At 31.4% G+C, this 18997-nt stretch overlaps 2 protein-coding genes across 2 annotated transcripts; both read right to left on the reverse strand.

Annotated features, from left to right (window-relative positions):
* Positions 1 to 281: 281 nt before the first annotated feature.
* Positions 282 to 4515, reverse strand: LOC108843051 (two-component response regulator-like APRR2). The gene is made up of 10 exons (XM_018616139.2): positions 4329 to 4515; positions 3438 to 3664; positions 2813 to 2962; positions 2673 to 2719; positions 2506 to 2583; positions 1973 to 2416; positions 1753 to 1893; positions 1428 to 1682; positions 969 to 1070; positions 282 to 884 (listed from the first exon to the last, which is right to left on the reverse strand). Exons 2-10 carry the CDS (start codon positions 3568 to 3570, stop codon positions 693 to 695), a joined length of 1542 nt encoding a protein of 513 aa, XP_018471641.2. The 5' UTR covers positions 3571 to 3664; positions 4329 to 4515; the 3' UTR covers positions 282 to 692.
* A 10998-nt stretch (positions 4516 to 15513) lies between these two features.
* On the reverse strand, positions 15514 to 18853 carry LOC108842698 (probable methyltransferase PMT14). Its single transcript, XM_018615687.2, has 7 exons — positions 18558 to 18853; positions 17742 to 18397; positions 17451 to 17661; positions 16483 to 17155; positions 16305 to 16382; positions 15915 to 16188; positions 15514 to 15733 (listed from the first exon to the last, which is right to left on the reverse strand). The coding sequence occupies exons 2-6, from the start codon at positions 18381 to 18383 to the stop codon at positions 15927 to 15929; spliced, it is 1866 nt and encodes a 621-aa protein (XP_018471189.1). The 5' UTR covers positions 18384 to 18397; positions 18558 to 18853; the 3' UTR covers positions 15514 to 15733; positions 15915 to 15926.
* Between the last annotated feature and the right edge of the window lie 144 nt (positions 18854 to 18997).

Below are 18997 nucleotides of genomic sequence, written 5' to 3' on the forward strand. Positions count from 1 at the left end.
TAACAAAAATCTCCTCTCAGTGAGACTTTCTATTAATTTACCCTGGCGAATGAAAATGTATTAGAACTTAAAAGTGGCATACTTGAGCTGTGGCTACTTATAATTTCTTAGGAAAATAAAAATATTGAAGGCAGTGTAAGATTTTAAAAGTTTTTCTTTTTTTTTTTTTTTTTTTTTTTTTGTAACGAGATTTTAAAAGTTTTTCTAAAACTCTTTGAAAACTTAATAGTTGTTGTCGTATTTTCTTGGAAGTTTATTGATAAATAAACAAAAAGATGTCATCACGGAATCTTTGAGTTGTACTTTTCATCTTTTTATCGCATCACCTAAAAAAGTCTCAACTATTAAATTCTTCAGCGGGCCCCGCCTCGACAACCAACACACAATGATACACACGTCAGATTCCGACTTGTCAGAGTCTCGTGTCTGAGATCTATGTACATCCGCAGATTCTATTTTATGGTCCTCGAACTAACATCGTGGCCCACATTTCCACCGTCCGATTCGTTTTTTCATAATAATAACAACAGCAAAAACAAATGTTTTGATGAGAAAATAAATAGCAATTAAACTCTCTCTGTAAAATCAGTTCCCGCTTCGGACAGTCAGATACGGAGAAGGACGCAACACATGACGTCATCACATCTGGCTTGTTGTTTTTATTTTTTGCATTGGTCCCGCTTAGTGACACGTCAGCGGAGACGACGAGAGCCGTTGATTGGACATGAGGAAGAGGAAGAAGAAGAAGAAGGGACGGCTGAGATGCCTTGACGCGAGAGCTCAGCTAAAACGCTCTCCGCGGATGGTGGTTTTAGCCCGAGCGGTAACGGCAGCCACGGTTTGCTAATCGCTTCTTTAACCACTTGATCAACCATTTCCTCGTCCTGACCAAACCCATAATATACAACCTTTCATGTAAATATTTAGTTATTTCTATCGCAAAAATAGAGAATATGTTAGACACTTACCAGCTGAATCGCCGAAGGAGTACTAAATGCTCCGGTTACCGGAGAACTGAATGTCCCGGTTACCGGTTGTACAACCGGACAACCCCATGCATTACCGTTTACCTATCACACGATAGTATATATAACATCAATAAACGATTTGGCTAATCGATTTTAACATTGCTAAATCTTATCTAAATTTCAGAATTCTTAATGTATACAAACCGCACCACCCAAACGGTTAATATAATAGTAACAAAAACTTCAACATATATTTGTCTATCTATATATTTTCGTTACTATTAGAACTGGAACGTAGCTATACACTTTTACAAATTAAAACATCACTGCAAAGCTGAAATGTATTATAACATAAACCGTGATTTAATTATGTTTTTATTCGTAGCTAATGACATTTTCTTGGTGTAACAAAACCGATTTACTTCCTTTGTTAGTTACAAAGAGGAGTCAAAACGTTACCGTTGGATAAGGTGGTCTCCAATGCCACGGAGGTAGTTGACCAGAGGACTGCAGTGGCGGCGGCCACAGAGGCGGAACTGCTCCAGGCGGATGAACACCGGGGAGACCCCAAACGGGATAAGCCATTACAGGACGGTGTTGCTGCTGAAAACCATTATACTGCCGATGGATTTGTCTTTGGTTCTCTCTAGATTGTATCCATCTACGGTTATGATCCTCCTTTGGAAGAAGATTCCTCCTATGCATCCGAAATTTCTGCTCAAGAACTCAAAAAGATTCCGTAACCATTTCACAAGAATCTCTACAAAACATTCAGATCACTTACCTGAAGATGGCTAGCTACATTGTGTCGAGTTAGGCCGTCTACTTTCATCAGTTCAAGAATCCGCGAAGGTATCGCTTGATCGACTCCAAGTTGCTCTACCGCTTGCACAAACTTCTTGTGCAGCTCTTGTGTCCAATCCACCTGAAAAGGAAAAAGAACTTATCAACAAGAGCTTAAATCGTTTAGCCACTACAAAGTTTAAAGAGAAACCTTACACTACCTTCTTTCGACTAGGTTTGTTACCAGACAAGTTCTTGATCCCAGTTGATTTATTGTTATGTTTAGTAGTTTCATCTTCTTTCTTCTGAAACTTAACTGAATCTGTCTTCTCGCTTTTCGTATCTCCGGTTTGGCCTTCTTTCTTTTCACCATCTTCTTTCTCTTCTTTGACAATCACATTGTCGTCATGATTTGTAGTGTCGACTGATTTGGATTCACCGATGTCTTGATCTTCAATATCCTCTTTCTCGGTGGAGGAGTTTATGTTCTCTCGACGATCACAACCGTCTAGCAACCGTGAAACTTGTTTTAGTTGCGGTGTTGATGGTGCTGGATCTTTCTCATCAGTACTCATCATATCGGTATCGAGATGAAGCATCGAGACAACAGATTCTTTAACAGGCTTGAGTGACTCTGAAACATCAGTCCCTCCATCATTAAATGCCTAACAACAACAACACCAAAAGATGAGTACTATTATTCTACATTAAATATTAAATGTATATTAAACGGTTTAGTTTTAACTAGCTGAACCTTATGAACTACATGCTGCCAAATATTCTTTAATTTCTCCGGTGAGAGCGGTTTTTGAAGGAACTCAACTGCACCAAGCTGGAAAACACTTGTCAATTCTCATCATATAACCAAACATTTCTTATACATAATACGCCAAAAAAAAAATGCAAGTAGCGATCACATACCGCTATGCATTTCATCGTAGTTGTAATGCAATGATCGTTTGAAATCACTGTAAAGACAAAAAGACAAATCCATGTTTATAAAAGATTTATTTTAAATTTTTTTTTTTTTGTAGAAATTTAAAAGGTAACGGTTCACAAACTGATAGTAGGAAGGTGGTCTTTAGCAGCTTCAAGAAACTTGAAACTCTCGTTCTCGTCACTTGTATTCACCTCTACGATGGCAATGTGGAAGCTGTCCGGGCTTTTTATAACGGCAGAGAGAGCTTCGGTTTCATCACTGAACGTAGTGACTGCAAAGAAAATTCCAAAAGTACAAAAATAAATTGAATGCATAGTCTTAACACACAGTGAAACATAGCAAACTCAGAAAAATGGAAAAGACTAAGTCAATGAATTTTTCGGATGCAATAATTGCTCTTTAATTATGTAAACTTAACAAAACTCCAAAATTATTACTGCACACCCTTTACTACTGTCTTCCACTTTCAACCGACTAAAACGTTGTTTTTTCATACTATAGTCCATTCTACATGTCAGTATTAATTTTATAATAGTACTATAGTATCCATTAATAGGCAGTGAAGAAAAAAAAAACGGTCCCGTCACGGGACATGTAAGAGCTAAAGTAACTCTAACATTAAACTTGTAAACATAAACATGGCAGATATGTATCTCTAAAATACTTAATATCATTTCTAATGAAACAAAAGCGAAAGTAAGAAAGATTTTAAGAGAGGGGAAGCAGAGGAAAATTAGTCGGCTCACCGATATAGTCCATGGACTCAAGCTTTGATCGGGTCTCGGCGGCGGATATGCCGTCGCCACAGTCGAGGAGAAGGACTCTAAGTCCCTTTGGAAAATTTTCCCAGTTTGATATATCGTTAGAGGTAAAGACCATAGCTGGTTTTGCATCGTTTTTGCGGCCAACACCGCCGCTTCTCTCCTCCGTCACTGTGGTTGCCGGTAGATTCTACGGGGAACGAAATCACTATCTGTATTTTAATCAATAACAAAAACCAAAAGAAAGTGGAATAAGTGTTTTTAGAGGAACAAGCATAGAAAAGTAAAAAGGTGTCTATTATTGATGCGATAAGAATAATTCATGAGGATCTTGATTTTGTTATAATAAAGAGTGGACCACCACCATGCCATGAAATCTAACAAAACTTTGAATCATCTGAGAGTGAATATATATTTAAATAATTAGTTTAAGAGCATTATTACATCTTAATTGTTGTTAACTCGTGCATGCAGTATGTATATTTAATGATTAAACTGGTTTATCACAGATTAATGACAAACCAAAGAAGTAGAAAAGCAAATCCCTCTAGAATCTAGCGAAATCAAGAGAAATAATACCCAGAGAGAAAATTTGTGATCAAATCAAAAAGTTGCACCTTTTGATTAAACAAATTTAAAGAAATTTGCTGCAGAAGAAGGAGAGAAACTCCTTTTCAAAAAAAAAAAAAGAAGGAAAGAATCTCAAATCCATTGTTTCCCAGAGAAGAGATGCTTTCATCACATGCAATGAACATATACTTTATCAAAAGAAAACACAAAAGCTTGTAACTGAATAAAAACAAACTTACAATCCAGAACTCAAATTGAAAGAAGTAAACTAAGGGTAATTTCATTTTTTTAAAGGTCTCATCATACCCGAGAGTATTTGTTGCAGATCTGCTCAGACCCCTTCCTCAAGCTCCTTCTCTCTCTTTCTTTCTCTTTCGTCCTTGGTCACATTCAAGATTAAATCCTTTGGGTGTAAATGGTGACTTTTAGAGAGAGAAAATGGATGAAGAGTTATAATAAGTTGGTGACTAGTGTTGTTATTGTCATTGAGTTATACACAAGATATAAGGAATCAAAAATCCTCACTAAGATAAAGGTTTTTTTTTTCTCACTAAGATAAATGTAATGAATTGAATTTAGAAAAGGGGAGGATAAAGGTTAATTTGGTTTTGACTTTTTAAGTAATATATGTTAAAAGATTATTTTCCTCTTACCACAAAATAGAAAAGTTGGAAATTTCCTCAATACACAAGATATATGTTAAAATAAAAGTCATGATTTTGTTCATGTGTGATTTTTATGTTAAACTGTTCTTTAGAAAATTTATTAATTATACTTTTATATTTACATAATAATATCCAATAAAGAACATTAAGATTAATATCTCAACAATATTTGCCATTGAAAATTACACTAATCTTAGATTATTTTTTATTAATGACAATTTTTATACAGAATTATTTTAATGAAAAATAAAGAAGAATTTTCACCTACTATAAATTTTCGAGGACACGCGAATATAATTTTTTTATACAAAAAGTAATGTGTAATTTGCTATCAGTTATTCAGCTCCTGTTGCAGCTGTTACTGCTGTTTTCTTTTTTCCTTTTGTAAGATACAAGAGCGAAACAATAATTTCAATCATGTGTTTTTAAAAGTTGCTTTAGAAACAAATTCAACAAAAGAAAGTGATAACAAGTCATCTCCATTTTCACAAAAATCACATAACATGTGTTCTCCATTTCTGCATTGTTTACATGCACGTATTATTTTCTCTGATTTCAAGTAATCGTGGTATCTTTTTTTTTTTGCAAACGATTTAATAATCGTGGTATCTTTCTCCCTTTATTTTCCCACTATTTTGTTTTGAACCCTATTTCCATGTGTATTGAAATAAACTAAACAAACAGATATAAAAGCATATAATCAATTGTTTGCTTAAACTTCTTTAAGTTCTAAAATTTGAACTAACCAAATAACTTTGACCAAAATAATAAAATATTGATTTAATAGAAATTTAGAGTTTGATCTATATGTCTGCGGGAATATTTGGTTTTACTTATTTTTCATAAATAAATTTGATTTTATGATTATTGATACCATATAACTAGCTATATGTTATTTTAACATTTACCATATAACTAGTTATATGTTATCATATTTTCCTAAATAATTGTATAGCGTGAATTTGATAACTTAATATATTGTTTTAAATTGTCATTTGTGTTACATTTTTATTATAATATGATTATTAAATTAGTTTTGTTATGGATTTTAAGATTAGGGAATATATTTTGAATATTATTTGTATCAGTAATTTATATATTAATAAATTTAGTATAAACATTATATTTAAATTTTTACTCTTGCATGTATTTACATGTACTTAGAAGATTAGTTCTATTTATTAAGTTTTAATAATATAAACATAATTTATGTCTATTATTTTTGTTGTTTTCTTGATCCTATCTATACGATGGTAGACTTCCAAACAATGCAACTTGATCAATCGAGAACATCTTTTTAGTAAATGACTACAACTTGATTGAGATCATCTTCCTACAAATCATTAATTTTAACTATATTAGTTTGTAAGGTTTTAAATATTTCAGTTATTGAAAACTGTGAAAATATCTTCATGATATCTAACAATATTCTAGTTATCTTTTAGATGTATAAAGATTTTTATTACAAAATATCATATACAACTAGATTTAAGATATTTTGTTAAGTTTCTAATTAATATTTCAACTATAACTTATTAATGGTAGATTTTTTTGTAATCCTTTTTTAACAGAGTAGAATTGTTTTTATGATTGATATTTACCATATAACTAATTATTGTCATTATATTTTTGAAAATGGTATAGTGTAAATGTGATAATTGAATGTATAGTTTCAAAGTGTCATTTGTGTGACATCTTTATTATAATATAATTAATTCATTAATTTTGTTATGTAGTTTAGATGATAGAATATATTATTAAATAATATTTTTGAATATTATTTGTAACAATAATGTATATATTAACAAATTTAGTATTTACATCTATATTTAAATTTATATATATTTTTTATATCGTTTTCTTGATGCTATCTATATGATTTAGTTTCCAATTAATGCAACTTGACCGATCTAGAACACATCTTTTTAATATATGATTACAACTTGACTGAGATTATCTTCCTATAAATTATTAATTTTAAACCATATTGGTCCGTAAGATTTTAAATATTTCAGTTATTGAAATCTGTCACAAAATATTTACCAATATTCTAGTTATTGTTTAGATATATAATGCTTTTATTAGGAAAATATCATATACAATTAGATTTAGGATATCGATTAAGTTTTTAATTAATAGTCCATCTATGACTTCTCATAGTAGTATATTTTTGTACTTCTTTTTTAATAAAGTTGATGCTAACAAAATCGTATGAACGAAGAATACATTTGATTTCAACGATGATGGGTAAATTTTTTTTACAGAGAATTCGAAAAACTGAAAATTTTGAAAAGAATTTTAAGATATTTTTTATTTTAAAATAATAACTTTTATTACCTCAATATAAATAAGTATACTTCAAAAAATAGTTATTAAGTTGTTAATTTTAATTTAATTTAGGGTAGTAATGTACTATCACATATAAGAAAGTATAGTATTCAAAAAAAGTGTATTTCAAAAATTTAAATCACAAATAGTGTATATTTCAAAGCATATTTTTTGGAAACTGTTTATCAAGATTTTAAATTATCCCTAGAATATACAGGTCATTTATTTGTCCATAAGACCAAGTTAATCAAGTTATGAAATTTAGTGTAGAATAATGTTGTAAGAATATATTGACATTTATTAAAAACAGATAATGAAATATATTGTTGATAAAAGTAATAGATTTATATATTAATAATATTGAAAACATATAAAACTTTTATAGCGTTATATTCTATATAAATTTAAATGTAAATAATAAATTTTAAATGTTTACTGTAAATCAAATTAGATACATTTAAAAAGTAGTTGTTTAGACTGCTATAAATGTTATCAAATGACAAATGTGTTAAATTATATATTATCTTGAAATCTGAATATCTAATGGTAATAGGATCAACTAACATGAAAATATTTAGAATACAACTAAATTTATTTGATCAATAAAAATGAAAAAAATACTTATACGGATACACGAATCAGACTCTAGTAATATCATTAATTCATTATCATTATGTAAACATTAAAACATCATCATCTATGAGTTTATACAAATGAATCTCTTGATATTATTATATCTCTATTTTAAATGAATTAGATTATTTTGAAAATAACACGTAGCATTAGAATCCCTCAAATTTTTATAATAATTTTTCTAATGAAATATTTTACCATCTTTTTCTATAGTCTCTCTCTTACTTTTCTATTTTTTTATTTTTTGTGAAAAAATCTTATAAACTACCACTGAAAATACTCACTCCAGTTTTAATTACAAGAAGAGCATTTGTCAGTACTTTATCAAAAATTGCTGGGATTTCATTTCACAAGGTTGCAAATTCAATTCATTTCGGGTTCAAAATCCCAAACTAATTATTTAATAAAAAAACAATTATTTGAAAACTAGATTAGATACCAATTCAGTATATCTGCTGATTAACTAGTTGGATTAGTTCAACCGTGTTTTCTATTTTTCAAAAACTAAACATATATAATCATATATTTATATTATTTAGAATTAAAAATAGTTCTATGAATTTATCAATATATACAGTAAAAATTGAAAAGAAATAAAATGAGATACACAAATTATTGATCGTTCAAATTACTGCATTTGTTTATTCTTACAATTAAGTGTCAAATCGAGCATTTTTTTACCTTTTTAAGAAATGAAAAAAATGAAAAAGTAATTAAATATTTATAAAGTATAAATATACCAAAATTTAATATCAGTTATAAATATATTAATTATGTATTAATTTTAGAACTAGATTTTTAAGTTTATCAGAATCACCAACTTTACGAGTTTTAACTGGTTTTGTCGATTTTTCAAAAATAGGTCTAAACTAAATCGAACTCGGCTTATTCAACGAATCTTAGTCAAACCGGTTTGATTATTAGTCGAACCGGTTTGATTGGCCGATCTTTTCTGATTTTCAAAACAATGCAAAAAAGTAAACAAAATCAAACTAATATAAAAAATCAAGTATAAGTTTAAGGAAAATCTATTGAAATTATAAATAATTTTAGCTAGAATAATTTTCAAACATAAAAACATTTAAATCAAACATCTTTGGTTTATTAAAAAACAAACCCCATCAAACATAACCTAAACAATGCTTACTGAAATGTGGTAGCCTAGAAATATTGTAAAATGTTTATTTATCGAACCTATTTTGATACAAATAATTATTATTTTAAACAAAATTTCTAAAGACTTTGTATCTTCCAGAAATTATAGATTTCGTCTTGAAATATTACTATTAACAAAAAAAACTAGAACATAAATTTTAAAAAACAAAGATACACAAAATTAATCATGCATATTTGGTTCCATTTGACCCTTTATAAGTATAAAACTAAAAAAGGTTTTCCTGGTGAGATATAACCAAAAAAAGTATTTTTATTTCCATGAAATCCAAAAAGCTTAGATTTATAATTTTGTCGGGCTATGTATCAGAATAATTTAAATTAGTTCCATCTCCATAAAATCTTGTTTGCATGGTGAAATATAATTATATCTTTTGTCAAAAAAAAAAGAAATATAAATAATAATTAAAATTATATCGTTTAGATTTTTACTTTTATTTGATGGTACTCTTTATATGTTTGGAAATAGTTATATATCAATATAAGGTAGGGGAAACCTATTTACAGAGGTTCAATCTTTCAAACTCGTTGCGCAACTTTTATGATGACATATGTGTGTTCAAAGCAACAACCGGATTTAACCAAACATCATCTTTCCTTTTAAATATACAGTCTAACTTATACTTCAACTTACAAAAAGATGCATTTCAACTATAAAATTCAAATTACGCCAAGGCTGGCTTCGTGTTTATTATATTCTGTTGTCATCATCGTATTAACTGATTGTTAAGAAGCACTTACAAATAACATTGATTGTTGTCGTCCGGCATATACCATAACCAATTAAGTCGTAGTTGTTCTTTTTCTGTAACGGCAATTGAAAAACTATAGTTTGACTATATCCAATTGCGATTTCTTTTTTTTTTTAAGGAGACTAAAGTTCATCGTCATTAACACACACACACACTAGGAGTCTGAGATGTAGTATTATTCATCAATGCGATTTTTTTGGGTTGTTTGAAAAAGAATAGTTTCATAGAAAGTTTCACTGGTTGTTTTTACTTTAGAAAGCTTCACCATTTCGTGGTAATTGCCCTTTTCACTATTTTTTTTACTCATTTAATGATAATTGCTTTTTTGTTCCACCGCATAATTGTTCTTTTTTCTTTGATTAGAATTTGTTAATTATTCGAGCTCCATTATATTCCTTTTTATCGTATCTCCTTATACGAAAAATAAGCAAAGTTGGTGAAGAAGTGCTCTTAGGCTGTTAGGCAAGTGATTAAATTTACTTTAACACAAATGGTCAGTAAGTCCATGGTTAAAAAAGACAAAACCACAGTTGGCTATCATTTCTATAGCCAAAATAGATAGCTTCTTTAGTTATACACCTATACTAAACCGTATCAACCGGTTCATAGAGTTACAAGTTTCTATGTAATGTTAAAATTATACAACGAGGATGGTCTAGTTGTTTTGAGGGAGCTTCGACCCTAATACGGATTCGGATTCGAATCCCGTTGGTCATTGGGAAATTAACATTTCGGCATCACCAGAGATAGGAGATCTACATGTAAGCTGAAAATGTAGGCTGCAAACACGTGACTAATCTGGACTTACTTTTGTGGGGGGGAAAGAACAAGATACTTTTGTATAATCCAAAAAAAAAATGCAAATAGAAAGAAGATTAAAAGGGCATTTTATAAAGAAAGCAATTTTTTGTCAAACCTGTTTGACCAAATTAATCCAGCGATTAATCAAATGTTTAGCATTTTTACAACATGTCTTAGATTTTATTTCAAAATATAAACATTATAAAAAAAATTTGGTAATCAACATTATACAAATTGATGAATGCAAATGTACCAGAGATCTTCAGATGCAAGATATATATATATATATATATTTTGTATTTAGTTCAATATGTTATGTAATATTATGTGTTATATTTCCAAAAATATTAGATTTATTTTTTCGTAAATATTCATAATTTATATAATTAAACACTTTTTAAAGATGATGAAATTGAAAAAGACCTTTTGCTGTAAAAAAAGTTAAACTAGTCCACTATTTATTGAAACGAGCTTGTATATAATGGACAAATCGAGGTAAGTTGTAACATTTTTATTTAATTGAGCCAAAAATAGAAATAAAACAAACAATTGACATGAGCCTTTGCATCAAGGTCGTCGTTTAAGGGCATTCTTAAGGAAAATTAAGTTTGGAGGCAACTTGAGAAAGTGTAGCGGATTCAGAGTCAGGGGTTCAGCTTTTCGATTTTTTTGGAAGGAGATTCAGTCGTTGATGGACTTGTAGAGTTTATTTGGTCTAATGGTTTTGGTGGGAGATATCATATACTATGTTTTCAGGTAGAGTTTCCTTGCTTTGGAAGTGGTTTTGCTCTGTTTTTGACGAGACGTCTGGTTCTTGATTGTTGTCATCTTTAGTAAGGCCTCCATGTTAGTCTTCTGGTCGTTTTATTGTTCTCTTCTGTTGATGAAGTTTCAGGGCAGGGAAACTGTGCAGTTCCTTAGTTTGAAACCAATGGGTTTCTCCATTACTTGGTAAAGGGCTATGGAGTCTTTAACTCAATCGTGTGTAGTTTTTAAGTAGTTAATTGCCAACCATCATTTTATTTTGGCTGATCGAATTGAAGATCTTTTCTCTTGTGGCTTTTTGTGCTGAAGCAGTTTTATGTTTGGTTCTTGAACGTGTTTCACTGGTGGAACTGTTCTAGAAAGTCATCTTCGAATTCAAATAATTAGGCTTGCATCGCTTTCTCACTCATATATACTTTTGGCTCCGTTCAGTTTTTCCTTTCTTAAAGTGCATTGTGTCTCTTCCTGTGTTCTTAATCAATTGTCTTCTTCCTTTTGTCTAGTTTATGTTTTAGTGTCTGTACCAATCTTAGTCTTCGGATGCTGCATATCACCTTGCCGGCATATAGCTCTAGAAAGGTTTGCACCTTTGTTGGTTTTTTGTGATACTTTGTTCAAAGTTAATATTAATCTATTGGATGACAAAAAAAAAGACATGAGTCTCTGATAAATAAAAACAAAGATGAGGAAAACTAATAGCACACAGTTGTTGCACTGCCCACAGTTTGGCTCATATTCAAATGTGGTTTCTGTAACTTTTCGTTTGGTTGGTGAACTGGTTTTGTAGCTTTAGATAATCTCTCAACAAATGGAAAAACAAATCTTACAACCCATAATATAATAAGTTGCTTTGTTATTTTATAGTTGTGATTATACTTGATCAATATAGCAAAATTTAATTTACTAATTCATATTAATCAATTTCATTATTTCATAGGATTATAGTTTTGGTTTGTCTCTAGGTCTTAATCATTTACATATATATATATACACATATAATTTGATATTACTGATTTCGGTTTGAATTAGAGATATCAATTATATTTATAACTCAGAAAATAACGGAGTATTTATTTCAATTTTTACTATATAAAAACTAATTTTTACATTGTTGGTTCGAGATATGTTTAGGTGTCCTAGATAGTATAGAATTAGTCCGGATTGGACGTTAACTAAAAGTGGTTGGTTTATACGTATTTAACACACGTAATAAAAGTGTATGTCAAAAAAGACTTGATAAGAAAAGTTGAGAATCAAACAAGGAGATATATATGTACTCTTTATGTTTTATATGGAACATGAAACGGACAACTAACATTTGTCAAAATTTCTGTTTGTACATATATAATTGAATGAAGTTCTGACTTTTTAGGTGTCCCAGACTCCCAATGCTCTTGTTGGTTCCACAATCTCTTCTCTTTTAGTTTTAGCCACACATATTTTTTAACTCGCCTTTTATAGTTTTACGTGAAATGATACGTTTATATCTCAGTAGGTAGAAACTGAATTTGAAATCTCTTACGTTACTATGAGATTGACACACTGAATTTGAAATCTCTTACGTTACTATGAGATTGACACAGTTGCTACTAATTTCTTAGTTTACTATGATTTTCTTTTTGTAAAGTAGTTAGTAGTACATGTTTGAATCATTCAATTTTATTAGTCCGACACAAGATAAACTTAAGATCGTGGTCGTGAAAGCGCTTTTTGTTTCACGTGTCTTGCCATCTATAAAAGCGTTCTTGTAGATAACTAGCGTATTTTGATATAATTATTGTGTTAGTGCTTTGGCCAAAAACTACTACTTTGGTTGTGCCCCAAACTACCATGCTGATCTGTTTTTCTTTTGTTAGGTAAATAAATTAGATATATAACTCTCGGTTTATATTTTTAAATATACATAATGAACTATAATGACAGTTTTTTTTATGATTTAGATTCTTAAATAACAAAGAAATATTTTTTTGTAACACCAAATAACAAAGAAATATAAAAAATGTAAAAGAAAACTTAGACTATCTGATGATATAATGGTTGGAAGACTCATCTTCATGTTTGAAGACTAAATATCTTGATACTTGTAATGATCTTATGTTTAAATAACTATTTCAGTGATAGTCGATACACTTTTTAAGATTAAATATCTGGCTTGTAATTTTAACCTAATTCGTCTAACAAATGTATGGAACTAAGGTTTACGTTTAGTGGGCAAACATAATCGCATTGACTTGAAGATGAGTCTTTTTTTTTTTTGCTTAAACATGAAGATGAGTCTTTCAAGTTCCAACCATTATATCATCAGATAGTTTATGATAATGTAATGACATATGTACATTTATTAGTTTCTGTATATTTTTATTAGTGCGTGATGCATATTGTATGATAAGTGATGAGACAAAAGGTGACCCATGACAACTATGGCTTTGTTCCAAAACAGTAATATCCATTTACGTACAGCATACCGACTATTGCATCCCTTTTTCCTTATACAATAGTGTCAATAATGAACTTATTATTGATACTAGTGGTTTTCCGGCGCTACGTGCCGGGTCTGTATGTTTTATTCTCACATGAATTTATAATTTATTATATGATCTTAGTAAAAAAAATATGTTAAAAATATGAAAATGAAAATATGTTAAAAAATGATATTTTTCTAATATTTTTGATAGTGGTTAACGAACGTAGTATATTACTTTGTTTGAAATTATTTAGTTCAAAGAGAAATAACATAAGTGGCTGTTACTAATTGATTTACTAAAAATAGAATAAAAAGCTGATAGCGTAACAAAGTTAATTTAGTTAGAAATAAAGCAAAGTTGACATTTTATTTAGAGAACATACTTATATTATTAATTATTAGAGTACTTATGAACTATTAAACTTGTACTAATATATGTAGTTCAAAGAATAGAAAGATAGAATAAGTTTCATATTTTATAAATTTTATAAAAAAAGTAAGGGTGAAGTATCAATTTTTGGTAAATTAATTGATGAGTATTAATATATACTTTTCAGATTACCACGTTTATTTTTTAAATATGGAGGTGCGAGTTGTATGTGTTAGTTTAGTTTGAAGGCCTCTAAAAATATGTATTTTAAAATAAGAAACATAAATTTATTTTCTATATTAATTTTGTTATAATGGAAGATTATGTCCGTTTGTTAACGAAATTCTTGTTTGTCTACCCTTATTTGCAAATATCAACGAATCTTGATAAATTTAAATATATTTTTTTAGCTAAAAATATAAATGTTTGGTAAATTCCTCTATTTAATGGACAAATTCTATTTTAACCGGAGTGGAACATTTCACCAAATCTTCTTACCTTTCCATCAAGCAACAACATATCAACCCCAACAGCTTGCCTCTTTCTTAACATTTCAGGCTTGCCAAAATTGTTGTATCCTAGTCTTAACAACATCTCTATACCGGCTTGTCTTTAACTCTGAACAATGAAACTGAGACTTCGACATGATCTGAAATGGAAAAACTAAAGGGATTTCCACCCGAACTCTCACACCGTCTATACATAGGCAATGAAGCTAAGGAAGCATGAATTAAATAAGTATTCAATATAAGAGAGTGGGATGAGTGCGATGACTGGAATTTCTGGATTCATGAACGGGTACGTCGATTGTGTTAAAGAAGGAGAACCGTAGAAGTCCTATTCTCCATCGTCAACATCAAATTCTAAGAAACTCTGTGAAGCAATGTTTTGAAATTTGATTCAGATACTAAACCAGACGATTTACCGGGTCGTTGGGTCAAATGATCAACCGCTGGTTAATATGAATTAAATTTATTATATAATAATATATTAGCAATGAAAATAAATATATAAAAACTAAAGTTAATATTTTAAAATGTTTTTTAAACATCAAAATAATAGTTTTATAAAATATTACAATTCCATCAAATATTTTTTCTTTGGTTCTTAAATTTTGAATTTTTTACATAACCTAAATCCGATTAATATGAATTAAATTTTGCTGTCAAAAAAAAATCCGATTTACATTGGGTCACCAGATCTACCGGTTCAACCGCGGATTCGGATCGGATTCAAAACACTGTTATAAACTCGTGGACATTTATGAAAAAAAGTTTAAAAATTCAATGTCTTTCACAATTAACATCAATTAAAACCTATTAAATATAAGTTAAAAAAAAATTTAATAGTTAAAAAGAGAATGCTACATGACATTTTTCCCCCTAAGGAGATAAAAAGCCTACTTTATATATAAAGATTTTTCGTTTCAACGATTTATATTTAAAATCATTTCAAATCGTCCAGAAGTTTCTATTAATATTTCTTTTTTTCTTTTTTAAGAACTAATTATTGATTTATTTTTGTAAGTTCACATCATACATAACATAACAAATGTTCAAGGATTCAACTAATTTTCAAAAAAGAGACGCATGGAACTATTTTCTGTTCCTTTAAAAGTACAAAAAAAAAACATAAATGCACATATTAATCTTAATCATCTATAATGTATTTCAACTTTCGACCCCCTTTCCTTCATGAAAATTCTGATTCCTTTGATAAGAAGAATTTTCCAGGTGTCATAAAATAGCTCCACGCTTCACCTGAAACCATACCAAAATATATATAATCTTCAATGCATATCTCAAATAATCATACAAACAAAGGGTTCAAATTGTTGGGTTGTAACCAAAACGCATTGTGGGCTTAATTGAACTTAACAAAACTTTGTGGTTAAATATCGTAAAATATGCAAAACTAACAAGGACTGTAGAAAACCAATACCTGAGTGTTTCTTTACTCTTCTTCACTACTATCAGCAGACGATGCCTGACTGTTTGCATCGCCGCCGCCGGCGACCCAGTACTGTTTAACAGCGTAAAGAATCTTCTCAGGAACGAGAGGACCATCTTCATGATCCATCAACTTAGTGTCCCATCTCATCCCATCAGCAATCTTCCTCACGTCGTTCAAAACATCAACCTCATCCCTGATTATCACAATCCCTTCCGGCCTTAAGATCCGATCCATTTCAAGAAGAATATCCTCAATCTTGCAGCTGCCAAATGAAAAAAAAAACAAACCATTCATCAGCAGATACATGCTGAAGAGACCATTCATCAAGTAAGAAAATGCTAATTTTGGAAAGTTTTTTAGGGTTTATAAATTTTTTACCTGTGCTGATACATGCTAAAGAGACCATTAGCGTGAATAAAATCATATGTTCTTGGATAAGTTGAAAACCCTTCACACCTGCAGATATTTCAAAACTCAAAGATCTTAAAAATTGCTTTTGTTTATGATCTCTCTAGAGATTACCATTTTAATAATATAACGTAGAGAGTTTCCATACCAGTCATGATAGATACCAATGAGACCTCTCTCATAGACAACACTCAACGTCTTCTTCGTAATAGTCGGAACCACGTTCATAACCCAAGACTTGGGAGACTCCAAAGCAGCAGCGAACCCACCAAGACCAGCATTCATATCCATCACGTTACGGTACCTAGTCGAACCAATCAAGCTATTGATTCTCTTGTACCGCCCCACACGCTTCTTCCACAGTTTAACATCTTCTTGGTACGTTTCCGCATCAACTCCACTAACCAAACCTTTAGAAACACTCGGAGGCACTGCGAGTAGCCTCTCGGGGAACTTCTTCAGCTTCCCACCAGCCACTTCTTCTTCGTTTGATACTTTAGGGAACGGTGTCACGCAAGTCTCGATCTCCTTGTACCAGACATCGTCAGTGTCTTTCCTCTTACACGTCTTAACCGGTGTTGATCTATCGCACGACCTATCGTTGATCTTCTTCCTGAAAATGGCGGTGTCTCCCTTCTCGTACTTCTTCTCCCAGCATAGAGACTCTGCTATATCCTCTATCCTCTTTTGCTCGGCTCTGAGGTCTGCTTTGGTACGGTTCCACGTCTTGTAATAGGTCTTCCAGTTGATTGGAGGTCCTGACAAGACCCAGTAACCTCCTGGTCTCAAGACTCTGTCCACCTCCATCAAGTAGGTTCCCTCTGATACAAACAACAACAACATTATGAGTATTTAAAACTGTGAAATCTGTTTCCTGTTTTGTTGGTTGATACTCCCTAATTGGAAAATTTTTCGTTTCAAAATAAGTGTAGCTTTAGAGTTTCAATACAAAATTTATTAAAAGATTTTCCATTTTTTTTCTATTGGTTGAAATATGGTTAGGTGTATAAGTAATTGTGTTTTTATTTTGGAAATATACAAAATCATACGTTTTCTTAATCTTTGTGCATAAACCTAGAACGACAAATAAAATGAAGCGGAGAGAGTATAAGTTACCGTTTGCAGTCCATGGAATCAAGCAACGAGAGCATTGAGCCATATCAAAGGCTCTTGGTGGATAAGGAAGAAGAATAGATCCAAGAACAGCTATAATCGCTGGAACACCTCTCTCAAGCGCAAACTGAACTTGCGCTTCATGGTTGTCTCGTGGCGCAAAGGACATAGTCAGAACATTCCTCTTAAGCATATAAGCACCCCAGCTTGCAACCTAGCAGAAGATTAAACAAAACAAATCAGAATCAAGAAGATAAAGAAGATGAAATGAAGACATAACATCCAACAACATACCCCACATCCAGTGTCCAAAGCGGTTCTAACGGAACCATCTTTGATGGGGATAACAGAAGCAAGCTCATCGATATAAGCATCAGCACCCTGAGGGAACATAGTCCCACCACCAGGGAACTTAAACACACTCCCTTGAAACTGAACCCAGTTCTGACCAGCCTTCTCAACAGTCAAGCTCTTGAAAGGAGCGTTAGCGTAATGAACATAGTCTCTGCTCTTAGGCCAAGGGAAAGGAGTCATGTAACCTTTAGGAGCGGGGACAAGACACCGGAGCTTCTCGTTCTCGGGTGGGCAATGCCTCTCTCTGTATATCATGTTCTCTCTAGGGAACTTCATTGCCCTGTCTTGCTCTTGGCAAGGGGTGTAGTCCTTGAGCTTCACGTCGCAGGGCTCGAAAGAGACGGGTTTGGGATCGGCTAGCCTCTCGGGGATCTTGACGGTGTCGTGATGGGGTTTGAAGTCGAGGTCGGTGACGACGTCGGTGCATTGAGCTTGCTTTGTGATCTCCATGGCTATGCTGTCTCCTTTGCCGAAGCCGCTCTTTTGCCATGCTCCGAGGAGGTAGAAGAAACAGCATAGTCCGACCACGAGGATTAGAGATAGTGAGCTTCTCGATCTCGGTGGATTATTCTTAGAACCCATTTTGAAACTCTCTCCTGAAGCAAATTTATAAACTAGTTTTGAGCTAACAATGATCAAGATCTAAAAAAAAAAACTAGACTTTATCAACTTAGGGAATGAAAGAGGTTTAAAGACTCTAACTTTAGCAACTTAAATCAAAAACCCAGAACGGGATCTAGTTGAAAAAGAGCTAACCTGGTTGATGTAGATCTTCTTGTTGCAGAGAGACTCTAAAATCTCTTCAGATCTCTGGTTTTAGCTCTGTTTCAGTGATGAATGAGCTTGCGGAAAGTATAAAGCTTTGAGTGTGGACAGAGAGAGAAAGTCACTAAACTAATAATGATGTCTTTCTTCCTCTCTTTCACTAATCGAGATTTGACTTATTTAACTTTGATGAAGGCGCGTTCTATTAAGATCAATTTGAATAAAAATCGACTGAATTAAATGCGTGCAAGATCTCAACAGCATTATTACAATAGTCATAGATTTAGATCTAAGTCTCTTGCACATGCCCTCCATATGTTCTTTTTCCAAACCATTTTGTGTGCGGTTGTTTAAAACTATACTTTATGTAAGGATCTTTAGAATACTTTAATTGGTTTCACCATTATCGGAAAAAATAAACACTTGGAAAC

The sequence above is a fragment of the Raphanus sativus genome, chromosome 2 (assembly GCF_000801105.2).
Source record: "Raphanus sativus cultivar WK10039 chromosome 2, ASM80110v3, whole genome shotgun sequence".
Classification (NCBI taxonomy): domain Eukaryota; kingdom Viridiplantae; phylum Streptophyta; class Magnoliopsida; order Brassicales; family Brassicaceae; genus Raphanus; species Raphanus sativus.